Consider the following 13,819-nt stretch of genomic DNA (forward strand, 5'->3'; position numbering starts at 1 on the left):
CAAAACCACTGTGCTTAGTACATATGGCCAAACCTGACACCAAGGGAGCTAAACTGAATTACCTGAGCTGGAGGCTGGTCTTCTGCAGCAAAGAATGGTAATTATGTACTGCAGTAATATACTTTTTACTTAAGGGTAAAGTAACACTTGAACGAGGATCATAGAGTATACATTAACCTGCTTGTTAGTAAATGTAATGTAGTTAGTGAGTACCATTATGGTGTAATCTGATGGTTTTAGAGAAAATACACACATTACAAAGGAGGTGTTGGGTCCTTTCGCCCCCATGAGCTAAGCCTGCCTACAGCCTCCTCTGAGAATTCACTGTAAGCTGTGCAGAAATGGATCGTGACCAACTGCCCTTTCTTGGCTGGATCGTTGTTGCAGTATCTATTGAGAATGTCTCTCTTGAAGCTGGTGGAATTCTGCATTGATATTAAAGTTTATTAAAATCAGTTAAGAGTCTTTCCTGTGTTGGAGTTCATCATGTGACAGAAATGAAGACCTTAATCGGAACTAAGCTTGGTGTGTCCTGTGCCCGGGTGTCGATGTCCTCAGTAGACTGACCCAATGCAGATGTTGTATCCATTTAATGCACATCCAAATTCTGCTGAATTTCATTGCTATTTCTTCTGGGGAGAGGATTCAGCTGTGGTTAAACCCCATCTTTCTCTCAGCAGTTTTTCTCGCTTGCTCTGATGTGTTCTTTCTGACTTTCTGTTCCCAGTTACTCCCGAGGCTGATAGGTTTTTGTCTGCACTTGGAATCTTCATTATCCTCCCTGCAGTCCTCTTGCACTTTGTCAGCAAGAAGCTCTGCTTTGAAGAGAGAGGTGTGCTCCCATGCCTGGAACAACAAGGGAGAAGAAAACACGACAAAGGAAAGTCCAGAGTTCGCCAGGGCCGTGGTAAGTATCACAGCATTGTACTGCCTTTGATGCACAGAATCTTCTTGAGGCTTTGATTGCAGGGAGGACAGAGATAGACTCATCTGCTGTGTCTCAGGTTATTTGTGTGGAAAACAGCAGGGTTTGGGATACGCTGTAGTAACCTCCAAAACTTGATCAAATGGGTATGCAATTGCTACCATGCTCATCTTTGTTGTCTGGAGCAACCTCTTGGAGAAGGGAGGGCAGCCCTGGGGAGAAAGCACACTCCCCACTCTCTGCCTGTTGTGGGAGTGATTTGTTAATCCAGCGAAGAGCAAAATGTCAGCAGCTCCGAGTAACGACGCTGCCTTTCTGCTCATGAAGGAGATGCCTGTTCTGGTTTTCTTGTAGTTGCTATTACACGCTCTTTCACGTGTTTGTTCTTGTCTGGAAACATTAAGTTTTGGGTAAACCCAGGAGTCCTGGAGTCGAAATAGCTGGGAATTTTACATTTTAATGTTTCTCAGCCATCAGAAATGCATCCATTCTGGTAATGGCGGTAACTGAGAATTTGGTAATTTCATCATACATTTGTTTGTAAATTTGAGTGTCGTAAGTGTATAATCATTGAAACAATCAGCCAAGAAGAGGCCTCAGAAGCCTCCCAGTTAAAGGCCCTGCTTCTCAGTGATTCAGTCTTAAAGCTAACTGCAGAACCAGCTGCAAAGCGATGAGCCCCTGGAGGCTTTTTTGTTGTACATTTTGCCTTGTACACGGAGTTCAGCACGGCTGTTGCGAAGAGCGTGATCTGGTCATAGCTTAAGAGTGCAGGGTTTATGAACAGTTGAAGGCTTGGATGCCACATGTGGTAGGAAATCAGTGGGATTGACTGCTTCTCGCTAAATGCATTGGTGAGCATGGGACAGGCACCAAAAAGTTAAAAGTACAAATTATTCCCATCCTGCCCTGCCCCCCCCCCTCCCCAAAGACCTAACTTTAATGTTTCTAAACAAAGACTATGGGGTTTTTAAAGAAGTTTCCTTCATCGATATTATTTTTAAGTCTTTCTTCTCTTCTCTTCGCCTCCCATCAAGTGGTGTAAAAATGTGGCTTTTATTTCGGTTTGTAAGATGACACATCTCCCAGGAGTGTGTGGGTGTTGACATTCTATGGAGCTGTCACAGGCTATCATGTAAACACGTATTTGCAATGCTTTTTAAAATGTGAATTATTAATAAACAGGGTGGCTTGCTTTTTTGTGTTTTGTTCCTTCCAGATTTTGAAGGACAAAAAATTGCTTCCCAGCTGACACACTCGATGAAAATTTTCATTTCAGACTAAATCTTATGTGTCTGAGTAATAAACCTTTGAAAACATGGGTTTATAATGGAAACACTAATTCAACCTTAACTACAGCTGTGCCATACAAGCAAAATACCACACACATTAATGAGGTGCTAAATCTGATACGGCAGAGGAATGTGTTGTAATCATTAATTACAATGGAGGCTTAAAGTTGGAGCCTGCTTTTTCTGTTCAAACAAAATCAGCTTGGCAAGTTGGAGCTAAGAGCTATTTAAAAATATCTTCTCTATATTTAGTTTAAATTTCACCATAGCATTTTGATACTTGTAAGGCCAATATGGAATATGTGTGTAGGAAATGCTAATGCTTGTAAAGGACAGCAGCATGAGAGACTGGATTAAACCCCGGGCTAACGTAGTGTGTCATATGGTGAATGTAGAAAATGGAGCCTGAGCTTGGGCTGGGAAGCCAGGAAAAGCTGTTTCTAGCATGGCAGTTGCCTGGTGAGGGAGCTCTCCCAAGAGTGGTGTAGACAAGCAAGAGTTTGTTTCAAATTCGGAGTCTGGCTGTCTGGGTAGAGAGGAGCAGGATGGGAGTGTTTGTAACAGGTAACTTATTGATTAGCATTCACTTTTCCTCTTCTCAGCTTCTTCTGGTGGGCTGTGTTTGTTACAAGGAAATCCTGATCCTAAGGACTCTGCTGTTCTTTGACGTGTAACCCGCTCATGGTTGTTCTTCCCAGTTCTAAGCTCTTAGGTCGGGGAAATCTTTGCTTCTCCACATCTGGAATTATGAGTGGTTAGAACATATCTGTCTGCTGTGACTATCAGCTTTGTAACTGTCTAAATAGAAGAGAAGGCATTTTGCATTTTGACCTCTCTGCCATGACTATAGCAGCTGCAATCGGATAAACCCAAATTGTAACAGCATAGGTGACTGAAGGCTGTAGCCTGAGAAGGTGTGTACGGGTTCAGTGCATGAGGTGTTTCTCTTGTCCTTGGATCTAGCTGAGCTTTGAGTTACCTACCAAAAAAAAAAAAAGAGAGTTGGTATGGAAACACAAGCAAGTCTGTCTACTTTGCACTTTGCAAGTGCACAGCCTGACATTCAGAAAATGTACTGTAAAGTGTCACAGTCGTCTTTGTTGTTTTTGCTTTTCCGTGCAGAGCCTGACCTCAGAGTGAGGCAAGTGACAGAATGAGATAGGTGTTTCCATCATCATGTCTCTAGGATACATCTGGCTGGTTTGTTCCTAATTTAATTTTAATTGCAGAGTGTGTGTCATTATGAAAGGAACAAGATAAGAGAAAGATCTTTGTGAAAATGAAGAATTAATTGAAAACCTTTCAGGAGACTCCAGGAGAAAGCCTCTTAATTACTGGGACACAATGGATAATGTTTTTGATACTTGAAGCTTTTGTGGATCCTATTCTTGACTGCTTCATTGACCTTAGTGATGAGACCATCTCTTGAGCAAGGATGTGGTGCCCTGATTGCCTCTCACTCAGCTGCAGGAGCCCATTCACTGCGGGGGCTGGAGCTCATCTGGACACAGCCAGCCTGTATTTGGGATGGACTTGGCACTGCAACAGAGAGCTCCGAGCAGGCTGCAAATCTTGAAAGAGAAGCTGGTAAACATGTAACCACGAGGAGGGTAGCACAGAGGTAACTTCACACGTATCAAGCTTGCTTGGCTGTGCCCAAGCATGTGCAGAATGAAGCAGTGGCGGCATGAAGCAGCCCTGAGCTGACTGGAGCGATGTAAAGCCTTGATGTAGGTCGTGCAGAATTCCTTAGCGAGGGAAAGACTAAAGACCACACCTTTGGCCTTGATGGGGTCAGGTAGAGTGGTTCCTCACAGCACTGGTGGTCTTTCAGGTGGTTGGGGGAGTGTGTGTGGGTGAAATCTCCCCTTGGAGCATCGCCCCATGCAAGGAAGGAGGACCTTCCCTTGAATGCAGACCTGGCAGATGTAAGCGGGGTCTCGCATGAGACCTTTTGATGCTGCAGTGGTTCTGTGTCCCTGTAGTGTGAATTTTGGGACCAAGAGGTGGTGATGGCGTTCTTACGTATGGTGTTTATAGCATTGCTGAGCCCTGAGCTTCGAAGGTTCATGGGTCAAATGAGCTTCACAGAAACATGTGACAGTGCTGGGCAAACCCTTGTGTAAAGAGCTGGATCTAACCATATGCTTCAGTGCTGTGAAGTGAAAAAGAAAAGGTCTCTCTTTGTTCTATACCATAATCTTTTTACAATGATGTGACCTGAGACGGGGAAAGAAATTGTAGTTTCCTGACTGTGCTTTATACAAAAATATTGCAGTTGTGCCTTGCCTTGAACACTTACCACGACGCTAAGCATGTACTCCTGATATGTGAAATCAGCTTAAGCATCATGAGGTTTGAAGAAACACTTTTTCCCATTTTTTCTTTCTGTCTTACCAGCCTCGAGAGTGCTTTCAGTTCATGTTCTCAAGCTGTTCTGCACAGCCACTGCTCTAGCCTCTGGGGCTAGCAACACAGATAAATGGAGATGCAGTTCTTTTGTAAACCACTCATCTCTGGTAGCTGAGGCTTTAAGGAAAGCATCAACACCTATAACACTCGACAAAGGCAGGAATGTTGGCAGCGCTGGCTGGATGTCGGCCTTGCTTTGTTAGTGCAGCCCTGGGCCCATCCCGACGCTGGGGCCCCGTCACGTGCAGCGTGTGGGACCGTCATGTGCTAGCAGAGGCTTAGCTTCGTGTTAAGAAACAAGTTGTCGGGGTGAGCGTGACAGTACCAGTCTGGCGTGCGCAATAGGCTGGCTTCCTCTGACAGGGCGGTAAGTCGTGGAAAGCCCAGGAATGCCCTTCTCCAAAGAAATACAGTTGTGGTTGGTGTTTGTAACCCTGACACTGAGTACCCCGTAGCTCCTTGGCAAGGTGCAGACTGAAAATGAGTCGGGGGTTGTTCATGTCACCTAGTTCAGGTACGTAGCTCAGCCAGGGCATTAGGTTCCTTGACCAGCCAGTGGCAGGAGGGAGAGGAGCTCTTGAAAGGGAAGTTTCTCCATGCCCAGATGAACACACTCTTCTAAATTGCTTTTTCTATCAATTGCTTCTATAGAGGCTCATCAGAAGAGTGTCTGGACATGGGACAGCGGGACTGTTGCCACTGATGCCTGCCCTAGACATCAGAGAGCCTGGTTTGTAACAAGGCTGAATTAAATGAAGGATAAGAGTAGCTGAGGGAGCTGTTCCTAAGTTGGTAGGGATAATTGTCTGCTCAGATTTATGGCTCTGAATTATTTTAATTCATTTGAAGCTAGATCTGGTTTTCCTAGTGACCCCTCAGCCTCCCAGCATGTCCGGCTAGACTGATGGTTGACTTAGCAGAGTGAAAGGAGATGGGAACTACAGACTTAGCCATGCGCACACATGAAGATGGATAGCTGGGAATGGATAATCATCCTCTGCATTTGCCACTTGGGGCTGTGGTCCCCAGACAGCACTGTCTGCACTGCTCGGTGGCGGTCTGTACAGAGCAATCTCCTAGGCTCTGTAACGATGGAGTGTCTGCGCGGGAAGAAGGAGTAACAGTAACTGGGTGACTCCTCAGAATGTTTCTAAAATATCTTTATTGTGTTAAACAGCTAGACTTGCTCTCCCACTGCTAATTTCCACGCAAGTAATTGCTCTGATTGACCCTGGCTTGTTCAGTTCCTGCAGGCTGGGTAGCATGATTGCAGGCGGGGTGGAGACGCAGTCTATTGGGTCTGCTCTACCCAACAGCTTGACAGCACCGGTGGGTGGGTTCGAGTGGTGGTGTAGATTGGTGTTTCTCCAGCCTTTTGAACTCGTGATTTCCTGTTGACTCTTCTGTCTTCACACAAGCCAACGAACGACAGCAGCTCAATTACAGAATGTGCTGTAATTTCTGACTGCAGGTTTCTTCTTTCTTTCCCCTAATCCAGTAATTACAGATGTTTCTCACTCCTTTACCTTGAAAGAGCACAGTTGCCACTACTAACACCACTTTTCTGATACTCCAATGATCTGTGACTTTCTTTATGCCCTTTTTGTAACCCTCGGTTTGAGAAGTATAAATAATTAAAGTTATTCATTGTTGCTTTTTGTAGTACCACTTGGCACAGAACTGTTAGTTTTTTGTGCCTATGGTGGCAAGTGGCTCTTTACCCACAAAGGACCTTATTTGGATTTGGACGATGGGACTGGTTTCAGTGGAGTGACTCTGGACTTAACAGCAGTGCCGAGGCAGAATCTGGCACTCTGGTGTATCCAGCCCAAATATCACAGTCAAGGAAGGCGTTTCCATTTTCTCCCTCCTGAAAATTCTCTCAAGTTTTGTATTAATATTTTGGTGGCAATAGTATCTGTGTGTGCAGTCAGACTCCCTGTTTTGTGCACGCACCGGGCTTACATGAAATGAGCACACTTCTGAGTTCCGGAGGTGTTACAGTCTAAGCAAAAACAAAGGTGTGAAGTGGTCAGCATAGGAAATCACCATCAGCTCCTCAGCCCCATTGCTGGTAGAGCTTCTGAGCAGAATATTTGGATGCTGGTCTTCCTGTAGCGTTTTATTGCCTGAATTTGTTACCATATACTCTATGTGGTGGAGAGACCTGTTTTTTATGGAAAAGGCTCCACAGTTTTGAACGATTAATGTCACATTTGCATAATTCCTTTTTTCTTCTATCCCTTTCCTCTTCTCCCCATCCCACTGAAACTGTGAGGATCAGTAATTGTTGCCATTGTTTTTGACAAAAAGAGAGCATGGAACAAAGGAATGGGAAGAAAGGAGGAGACACCATGGGGCTAAATATTCTGATCAAAATCACTTCTGTCATTTGGGTATCAATTTTTACAACTAATTTGGCACAGCATCACTAGTAGCGAGCTGCCTGCGAAGACAGGAGATGATGAAGTGAAGAAGATGACTGTAGGCTTCCTCTGCGTAGGCTAAACCCCGTGCAGCAGGATGCATTGCTGTCTGTCTGATCTCATCTTTGTTTTCACTTCATCCTTTTGGGGCTTACAGGGCCAGTGCGTTGCAGCCGTGGGTTTATTGCCTTGTTGATTTGCAACCCATGAACATTTCCAATGAGATGTGTGTAATTTATTGGCATAAACCATTAGATCTTCCTTGAATGCCCTGGAGTTTCTGAATCACCAGCTGAAAACTATTATTACAGAGCACATAATTGCTTGGAAAGTGCCTCTGTCTTCTCTTTTTTTTGTGTGTTAAATTCAGCTACATAAATAGCATTTTTATAGCATGTAGGCCAAAAAGGTACCGAGATGTTCTGTATTTCTGTTTTGTTTTACCTTAGGGAAACTTGGTCAGCAGTGACGCTCATACTTGCCATGTGAACCTCGGGCACTGCCTGTGAACTTCCCTCAGAACGCTTCCGCAAGAGGCTCAAATCAACTGAACAGTCTCAAGTACTCGGGCTGCTTTTGGCAATGTGACAATTTTAACTGAAAATACAGTTTCATCGTAGCAATGTTTGGTTATCCTTCACTGTGAGGATGGAAGGGTTTTGCTGGCACCTTATTGAACATGAATCTGGCAGTTGCAGGAGCAGCAAAGAGTCCAGATTGTTCCCAGAGCAAGGAACTAGGACAGAGGATTTCTTGGCCCAGTGCTGCTGCTGCCTGCTTTCAGCAGAGTACATTTCTAATCTCTCCTCTGCTATTTTACATGTATGCTAATTGGGCTCCAGTCCAAAAGGAGGATCAGGCTCATTAGAGTTTTCAATAGCTTAAAAAGAGTTATTAAATCATCTTACCCCTTCAGGACTTCCTTACTTCCTTCTTTCATGAACAGCAAAATGGTCTTTCCTTTTGCAACAGACCCTGAATGTTCTGGGCATCAGCTTAGATTCACACCTTGCTTTAGGTCTTTCTTCCTAAGCTTGGAGCAGGGCTTTGTGGTGGGTCCGTAACGCTGCTTTTCCTGGCTATCCACAGAAATAAAGCTCCTGTCTGTGGATATGATCCATGGCATGCCAGGTGGGCAGGAGGGACTGATGCACACTCTGTATGAGGTCAGGAAATAAGGTAAATCATTATCAGTGGCTTAATTAAAATTTCTGAGAAGTGGCGAAGGCAGGAATTGTTCCTCTGGGTACGTGTAGTGTGGCCGTCTAAACCAGTGACCCAGCACAGAGCTCGGAGTTTCAATTGTGCACAGATGGATTCGGCAATTTGCCCAAACTGCTAAAAAAGCTTTTTGGTACAATTTACTTGGCAGTGGCAAAAGAAGCGCATCTTTCTGAGACGGTGATAAGACAAAGATGTATTCTGACCTTTGGAATCTGGGAGCTGATTTCCTCTTCTTGTGTCTCTACCCAGGACAGTACATCCCAGGCAAAGAGGTGAGGCTGTGGATTTCTGCCTCCTCTGGTGTTTTAGAAATAAACACTCACGTCAAAATTGTTCACTTATATGCTGAGACACTGTTTTTAACCTGAGGTCTACAAGTCTCCCTACAAGGGAGGAGTTTGGTAGGAAACTTTTGCAAGGGCCACGTAAAAAGTGACTGAAGAAGGGGAAGTTTGTGCCTGCGCTCTACAATAGTTTGAAGAAGGGAAATTGCTGTAAGAAATGCACATCTGATGGCAATTTTTTAGGAGCCTGCATATCAAGAAGATTGAAAGGCACTTTGCTAATATTACAAACCTCTGCATTGTGGTAGTGTTTGAAATTCTGCTAATAGTCGCCTTTTTTTAGCCATACAGTAATTGCACCTCTCAATGGGAATGCTACTCAGGAATAATGATCCTATCAAGACAAGGGAATATAGATTGTAGTAAAGGTTAAGATGGTTTCTGTGAGAGGCTTAACATTGATCCTTCTAGCTATCTGATTTTCCAAGAGGAAAAAAAGATACCGAACTTCAAGTTAAGCAGGCGATTCAGCATGAAAATTCTTGTGGTTAGTTTTAGAAGATGGAACTTGCAGTGGATTTGCTAAACTGTTCTTTTTTTCTCTTTCTTTTTTTGATGAATGCTTTTTAAAAGATATGGATTTTTCTTTCCCACACATTTTAAATGCTCTTCTCAGTTCTTTTATTTTTTTTTTCCAATGCAAGCCAAAATTTTTAGAGAATTCAGAAGTAAAAATCTGTTATGTTGAAAAGGCCATGTTGTGAAATAGATCATAAACACCCAGTTAGAGCAGTGCCTGCTAATTAAGGGAGAGAGCTCCTGGGAAACAGCAAGCCTATAACAGGGCTCAGCCCTCTTTGATCCTCTGTTGAGTTTGTAAAAACGTTGCCCGCCTAAACTTGTCTGCAGCTTGTTACACATTTTATCCATCTGCTGCAAGAACAAAAATAGGCGATTTATAATTCAGCTGAACTCCAGTTGTTCGGCATATCACTGACTGTGGAGTCTTTGCTGAGAGGGAGGGGATGGGAGGAAAAGCCAAGCAAAGGCTAAGCAGAGTTGCATACCCTGGGAACTGCGTTGCTTTTGCCTGTGGGGATTATGTAGGCACTGGATTGTGAGTTGCGCAGGTGTGTTGCAGGTGTTACTGCAGAGAGGTTCAGATTTTGGGGTGAAATACACTTCAGTGTCTATCCATTGTCTATAAAATGAAATCAAACGATTTGTTGAGGTTCTCCAACTTTAATCCAGATGAATTTCCAGGTCTTGGGTAGAACTGTGGATGTGTGTATATTTATTTGTGTGTATGCATCATGTTTCCCGCCAGCCTACTTACAGAAAAATGACTGGGGCAACTGCTTGCTGTATGAAAGAGGCATGTTCAAGTCTTATCTGCCTCTCTGGGTGACTGGGTGACCACATCCAAGCCCCGCAGGTAATGGTAAATCGCTGCTTTAATTCCGTGAATAAAGTAAAATCTCGCCTTGAAAAAATCCCTCCATCTTTATGGCTGTGATGCCAACCTCCCTAATGTGGAGTCTCTTGTGCAGGACTGCAGTGTTGCCTGAGCCGTGGTGCAGTCGGCTGCAGCCTCTGGGAGAAGTGGGATGGCTCTGTTGGGCCAGTTGGGTGTTAGCTCTGAAATCTAATAGCAAGAGGAGCTAATTATTCCCTATGCAAATGTCACAAGTCTGTGTTCGGTTGATTTTTAGAACGTATCAGCACTTCATTTTAGCACCCATATGTTTTATCTGCATTGGTTAGCTATCACCCCTGGATGCCTGCATCCCTCCAAGGGCTGCTGCTGTCATATATCTTGCTGCATGATATAGAGGCAGAGAATGACGAAGTTCTCCATTCATCAGAAATCAGAGATTCATTTGCTGTTGCCTGTAAATAAATGACAGGTAAAAATGCCCCAGTATCCAGTACTTACCCACCCAAATTTATCTCCTTCCGTGCCTGGGAGTGTCTCACTGTTTCAAAGTACCATCTCCTCCCAGTGACTTATCTGGTGCTGTGACTTACCAGTAGCAAATCTGCATTATGCTGAAAACGTGTCGTTTGGAGTGTGTAATCAGTTTAGGACTATGAGAAAATAAGTTGCACAAAGCAGAGAGGCTTCGCCAAGGGCAGCATTGGAAAGAGGAGAGAAGATGAAGGGAGCAGCTCACCTGGGAGGTTACGCCATGACATTGTCTGTTCTTTGCCAAGAATTTGATGCGTGGCAGGGAGAGTTACCTGGCCCCCAGTGGCTGGCAGGTGGGTACTGCAGTAGTGTGTGCCTCCAGTCCAAAGAGTCTGCAGCAGCCGTCAGCTTTTAAAGTGGCGTTAGTAACCTACATTCGTTTACTGCCCTTGTTAGGACGGTAATTCTTAGTACAGACTGAAGCTGATGATAGACTTGTTGGAAGTGTCTGCAGTGTAAGTCAGCATCACTGAACAAAATTATTTGGCACAGGTGTTTCAAAAGGTGAAGACCTCTTAAGTCACGGATCTCACCTCTAAACAAGCTGCTCACCAGGCAAGGTGGGATCTCCTTAGTCCATGCTCCAAGTAAAAATCAGAAACACTGGGATTCCCACTACGTTTCTCTGCAGACCATTCCACAGGGTAATACACATTGCTGTTGAGCTTATTTTCTTGCTGCTTATATTGTATTTACCCTTATGTATTTTGATTGCTCCTAGACCTCTAAATTTGACAAGACTCTGGTATTAATTTTTTAAGTTTCTTTTTGCTTCTCTTTAGTTTTCTTTTAGCTGAAGATTTGCAAGTATTTAATTACTTTTTTCTAAACCCATCATCCTATTTGTAGGTTTCGCCTTCTCAGAGTTCCGAAAGAATATCTGTCTTGTGATGATGTGGGAAGATGTATATCAGGCAAAAAGACACCTTAAACTTTCTGCAAGTTACATTTTTATTTAGGTTTTAGATGAGTTTTGAGAAAACATATCATATCGACATGATACCAGTGCTTTTGTTAACTTGCTTCTGTTCCCAGTAATTTCATATCTATGTTATTCCACTTCCTGTGTTTTGGTTTCTTTTTCACTTTTGTGAAGGGCAAAGCAACTCTGGGTTGTGCTACTCTGTGGGCAGAGAGGGCTTCTTCAGAACCTTTCTGGAGCAAAGCATTTGAGATGTCTGTCATGGGCTGGTTCTGCACGCTTTGGGCCTGTCACTTTAATCAATCAAAACATAATTGTCCCCAAATTCTCCATCCTTCAGTTTTCCCACCTGGACATGCTAATGCTAAGGATGTGGTGGAAGTCAGGGCCAGGAGATTTTTTGAGATTTTTGACTGCAGCTTGTTTTGTACTTTTTTTTTTTTTTGCCAGGTTTGTTGACAGCTGTAACCAGAATGTGTGCGCTTCAGAAAAGGTACTTCTGATGTTCTATGTTTTTATATTTATATAGTGTTTAGCAGTTGAATGAAAGCTTTCCAGATCTCTGCAGGAGTATGTGCAATTTGTCCATCATTTCTGGATTTCTAGTGGTATTCTCAATGGGTAGAAGTGTTTTTTCCGTTTCTCCTCTCAGTTCTAGACCTTTTATGTAGATAGTGTGTCGACAGGTGTTGATGGACAAGCAATTTACAGTAATCTCTTATGGTGCTTGTTCTGTAGCTCCCTGAATTACAAGTGACATGCTGGCAAAGCTGAACAACTGATCACCAGATACTGGCATAGTGTTAAACATGGCTTCTGAGGCTGCTCAGAATTTCCTTCAGCCACTGTCTTCTTGGATGTCTCAGATATATGAAGCTATCCAACAAGCAGGAGACTCTATATCTTCTTCACTGCTGAATTTCAGTGGAGTGGGTCGTAAGCCAGAAGAAGAGAGGAACCGGGACTTGGAGAATAATGGAGGAGTTTATGAGAGTTATTCTGAGGAATCAGATGATGAACGACACCTGGACCTCTGGGATGAGGAATACTTGTATATTAGAGAAGATGGTCACGTCGGGGGTCCTGATCTTTCTTCACGAGACCTCTCTCATGGCTCTGACATGGATCTGCAGAGGCAAAAACACGTTAAAAATACCAGCATCTTACCAGAGCAGTGTGTTGAAGGCACCAGGTCTTTTACAGGCAATGGATCCTACTGGATGAATGAAGATTTCCAGCCACTTGATCGGCTTCCTCCCATCGCTGAGGAAGAAGGTGAGCCCTCTGTGAGGATGAGAGGTCATGAGCACAACCTCAGCTTGGGTAGCTCCTTAAAAAGTAATAATGGCAAGGCAAGTTTTGCAGGTAAGCAGCTAGCACGCACCCTGACAGTGTTATTCAGACCTCTCTTTTCTGGTAGTTGTTTGATTTAGTTGCCAATCTGCTTGCTATGTTGTGTTGTCTTTGTTTCCCACAGCTAAAATAAAACTCCCCAAATCCCAAAGAAAAATCTAACCTTTCCTCTTCTGTTTCCAATTCTTCTCTCATTCGTGAGACTAATCTCATTGAAAGAAGTGGAAATCTCCAGGGTTAAATGCGATATGTTAAAAGGCAGTTGGCCCAGTTGCTGTAGCAAGGAGTATTTTGCTCCCCCCGTGTTTTGTTTCTGATAGCAGGACCCTTCAAAGGGAGTGTTTAGCCTTAAGCCTTTGCTTTGAGAACCATCTGCCTTTGCGTCATTGCTATTAAAGATATATATAATCTCAAACCTTGTTTCTTTGTGCCAGGAATCTCAAGATGTTACTGTGCCATGTGCTGTGAAATGCTGTACTAAAAAGCCAGCCATATCTCATGATTTTATGGATGAAAGGCTCCCAAATCGCTTTCCTCCCCTCCCACCACCCCCACAGGCTTTTCAAATAACACTGAAGAGGACAGCAGGCAGGAGATTATGAGAAGGAGAACTGAATTTGATATTTTGAGTTTTAAATATGCCTAACTGTGACTTCTGATCATTAAGTGACATGAACAGCTTTTCAGACCATTGTGTTCAGGACCGAATTTCAGCCATGTGACTTGTACTCACTAAATATCACCGTCAATGTGGCTAGAAGTTCCTTGGGTCACAGAGGGCTGATGGAGAAGTATGTCCCAACCACACTGGGAAAGCTACAGTCCTGCTGACACCGTCCTTGGGTCTTGCTGGATTAAAGCCCCTCTTTACGAACGTGCTAGGAAGGGGGATAAAGGAGGAAGGGTGGGATGGAGTGGGTCTGCAATATGGAGCTGATGAAGAGACTCACTGAATGCCTTCAGAATTTGGCTTCAAGTATCTAAATTCATTTTTTTGAAGCAGGCAGTAGAT

The 13,819-nt window shown here is 43.8% G+C and overlaps 1 protein-coding gene across 6 annotated transcripts in view; it reads left to right on the top strand.

The window, feature by feature from the left end:
* The window catches only part of SYT16 (synaptotagmin 16), a 119,105-nt gene that overhangs the window by 58,043 nt on the left and 47,243 nt on the right, over nucleotides 1–13,819 (top strand). For 2 of the 6 annotated variants that reach the window (XM_075426820.1, XM_075426821.1), the window contains exons 1-3: nucleotides 823–907; nucleotides 11,905–11,947; nucleotides 12,193–12,729. In XM_075426820.1, coding sequence (XP_075282935.1) covers nucleotides 12,264–12,729 — 466 coding nt within the window. In that variant the 5' untranslated portion in view covers nucleotides 823–907; nucleotides 11,905–11,947; nucleotides 12,193–12,263. Of the gene's footprint in view, nucleotides 1–727; nucleotides 908–9,958; nucleotides 9,999–11,904; nucleotides 11,948–12,192; nucleotides 12,820–13,819 lie in introns of those variants that run through there. The other 4 variants (XM_075426817.1, XM_075426818.1, XM_075426819.1 and 1 more) reach the window with 4 other exon arrangements.

Source organism: Opisthocomus hoazin, chromosome 7 (assembly GCF_030867145.1).
Source record: "Opisthocomus hoazin isolate bOpiHoa1 chromosome 7, bOpiHoa1.hap1, whole genome shotgun sequence".
NCBI lineage: Eukaryota > Metazoa > Chordata > Aves > Opisthocomiformes > Opisthocomidae > Opisthocomus > Opisthocomus hoazin.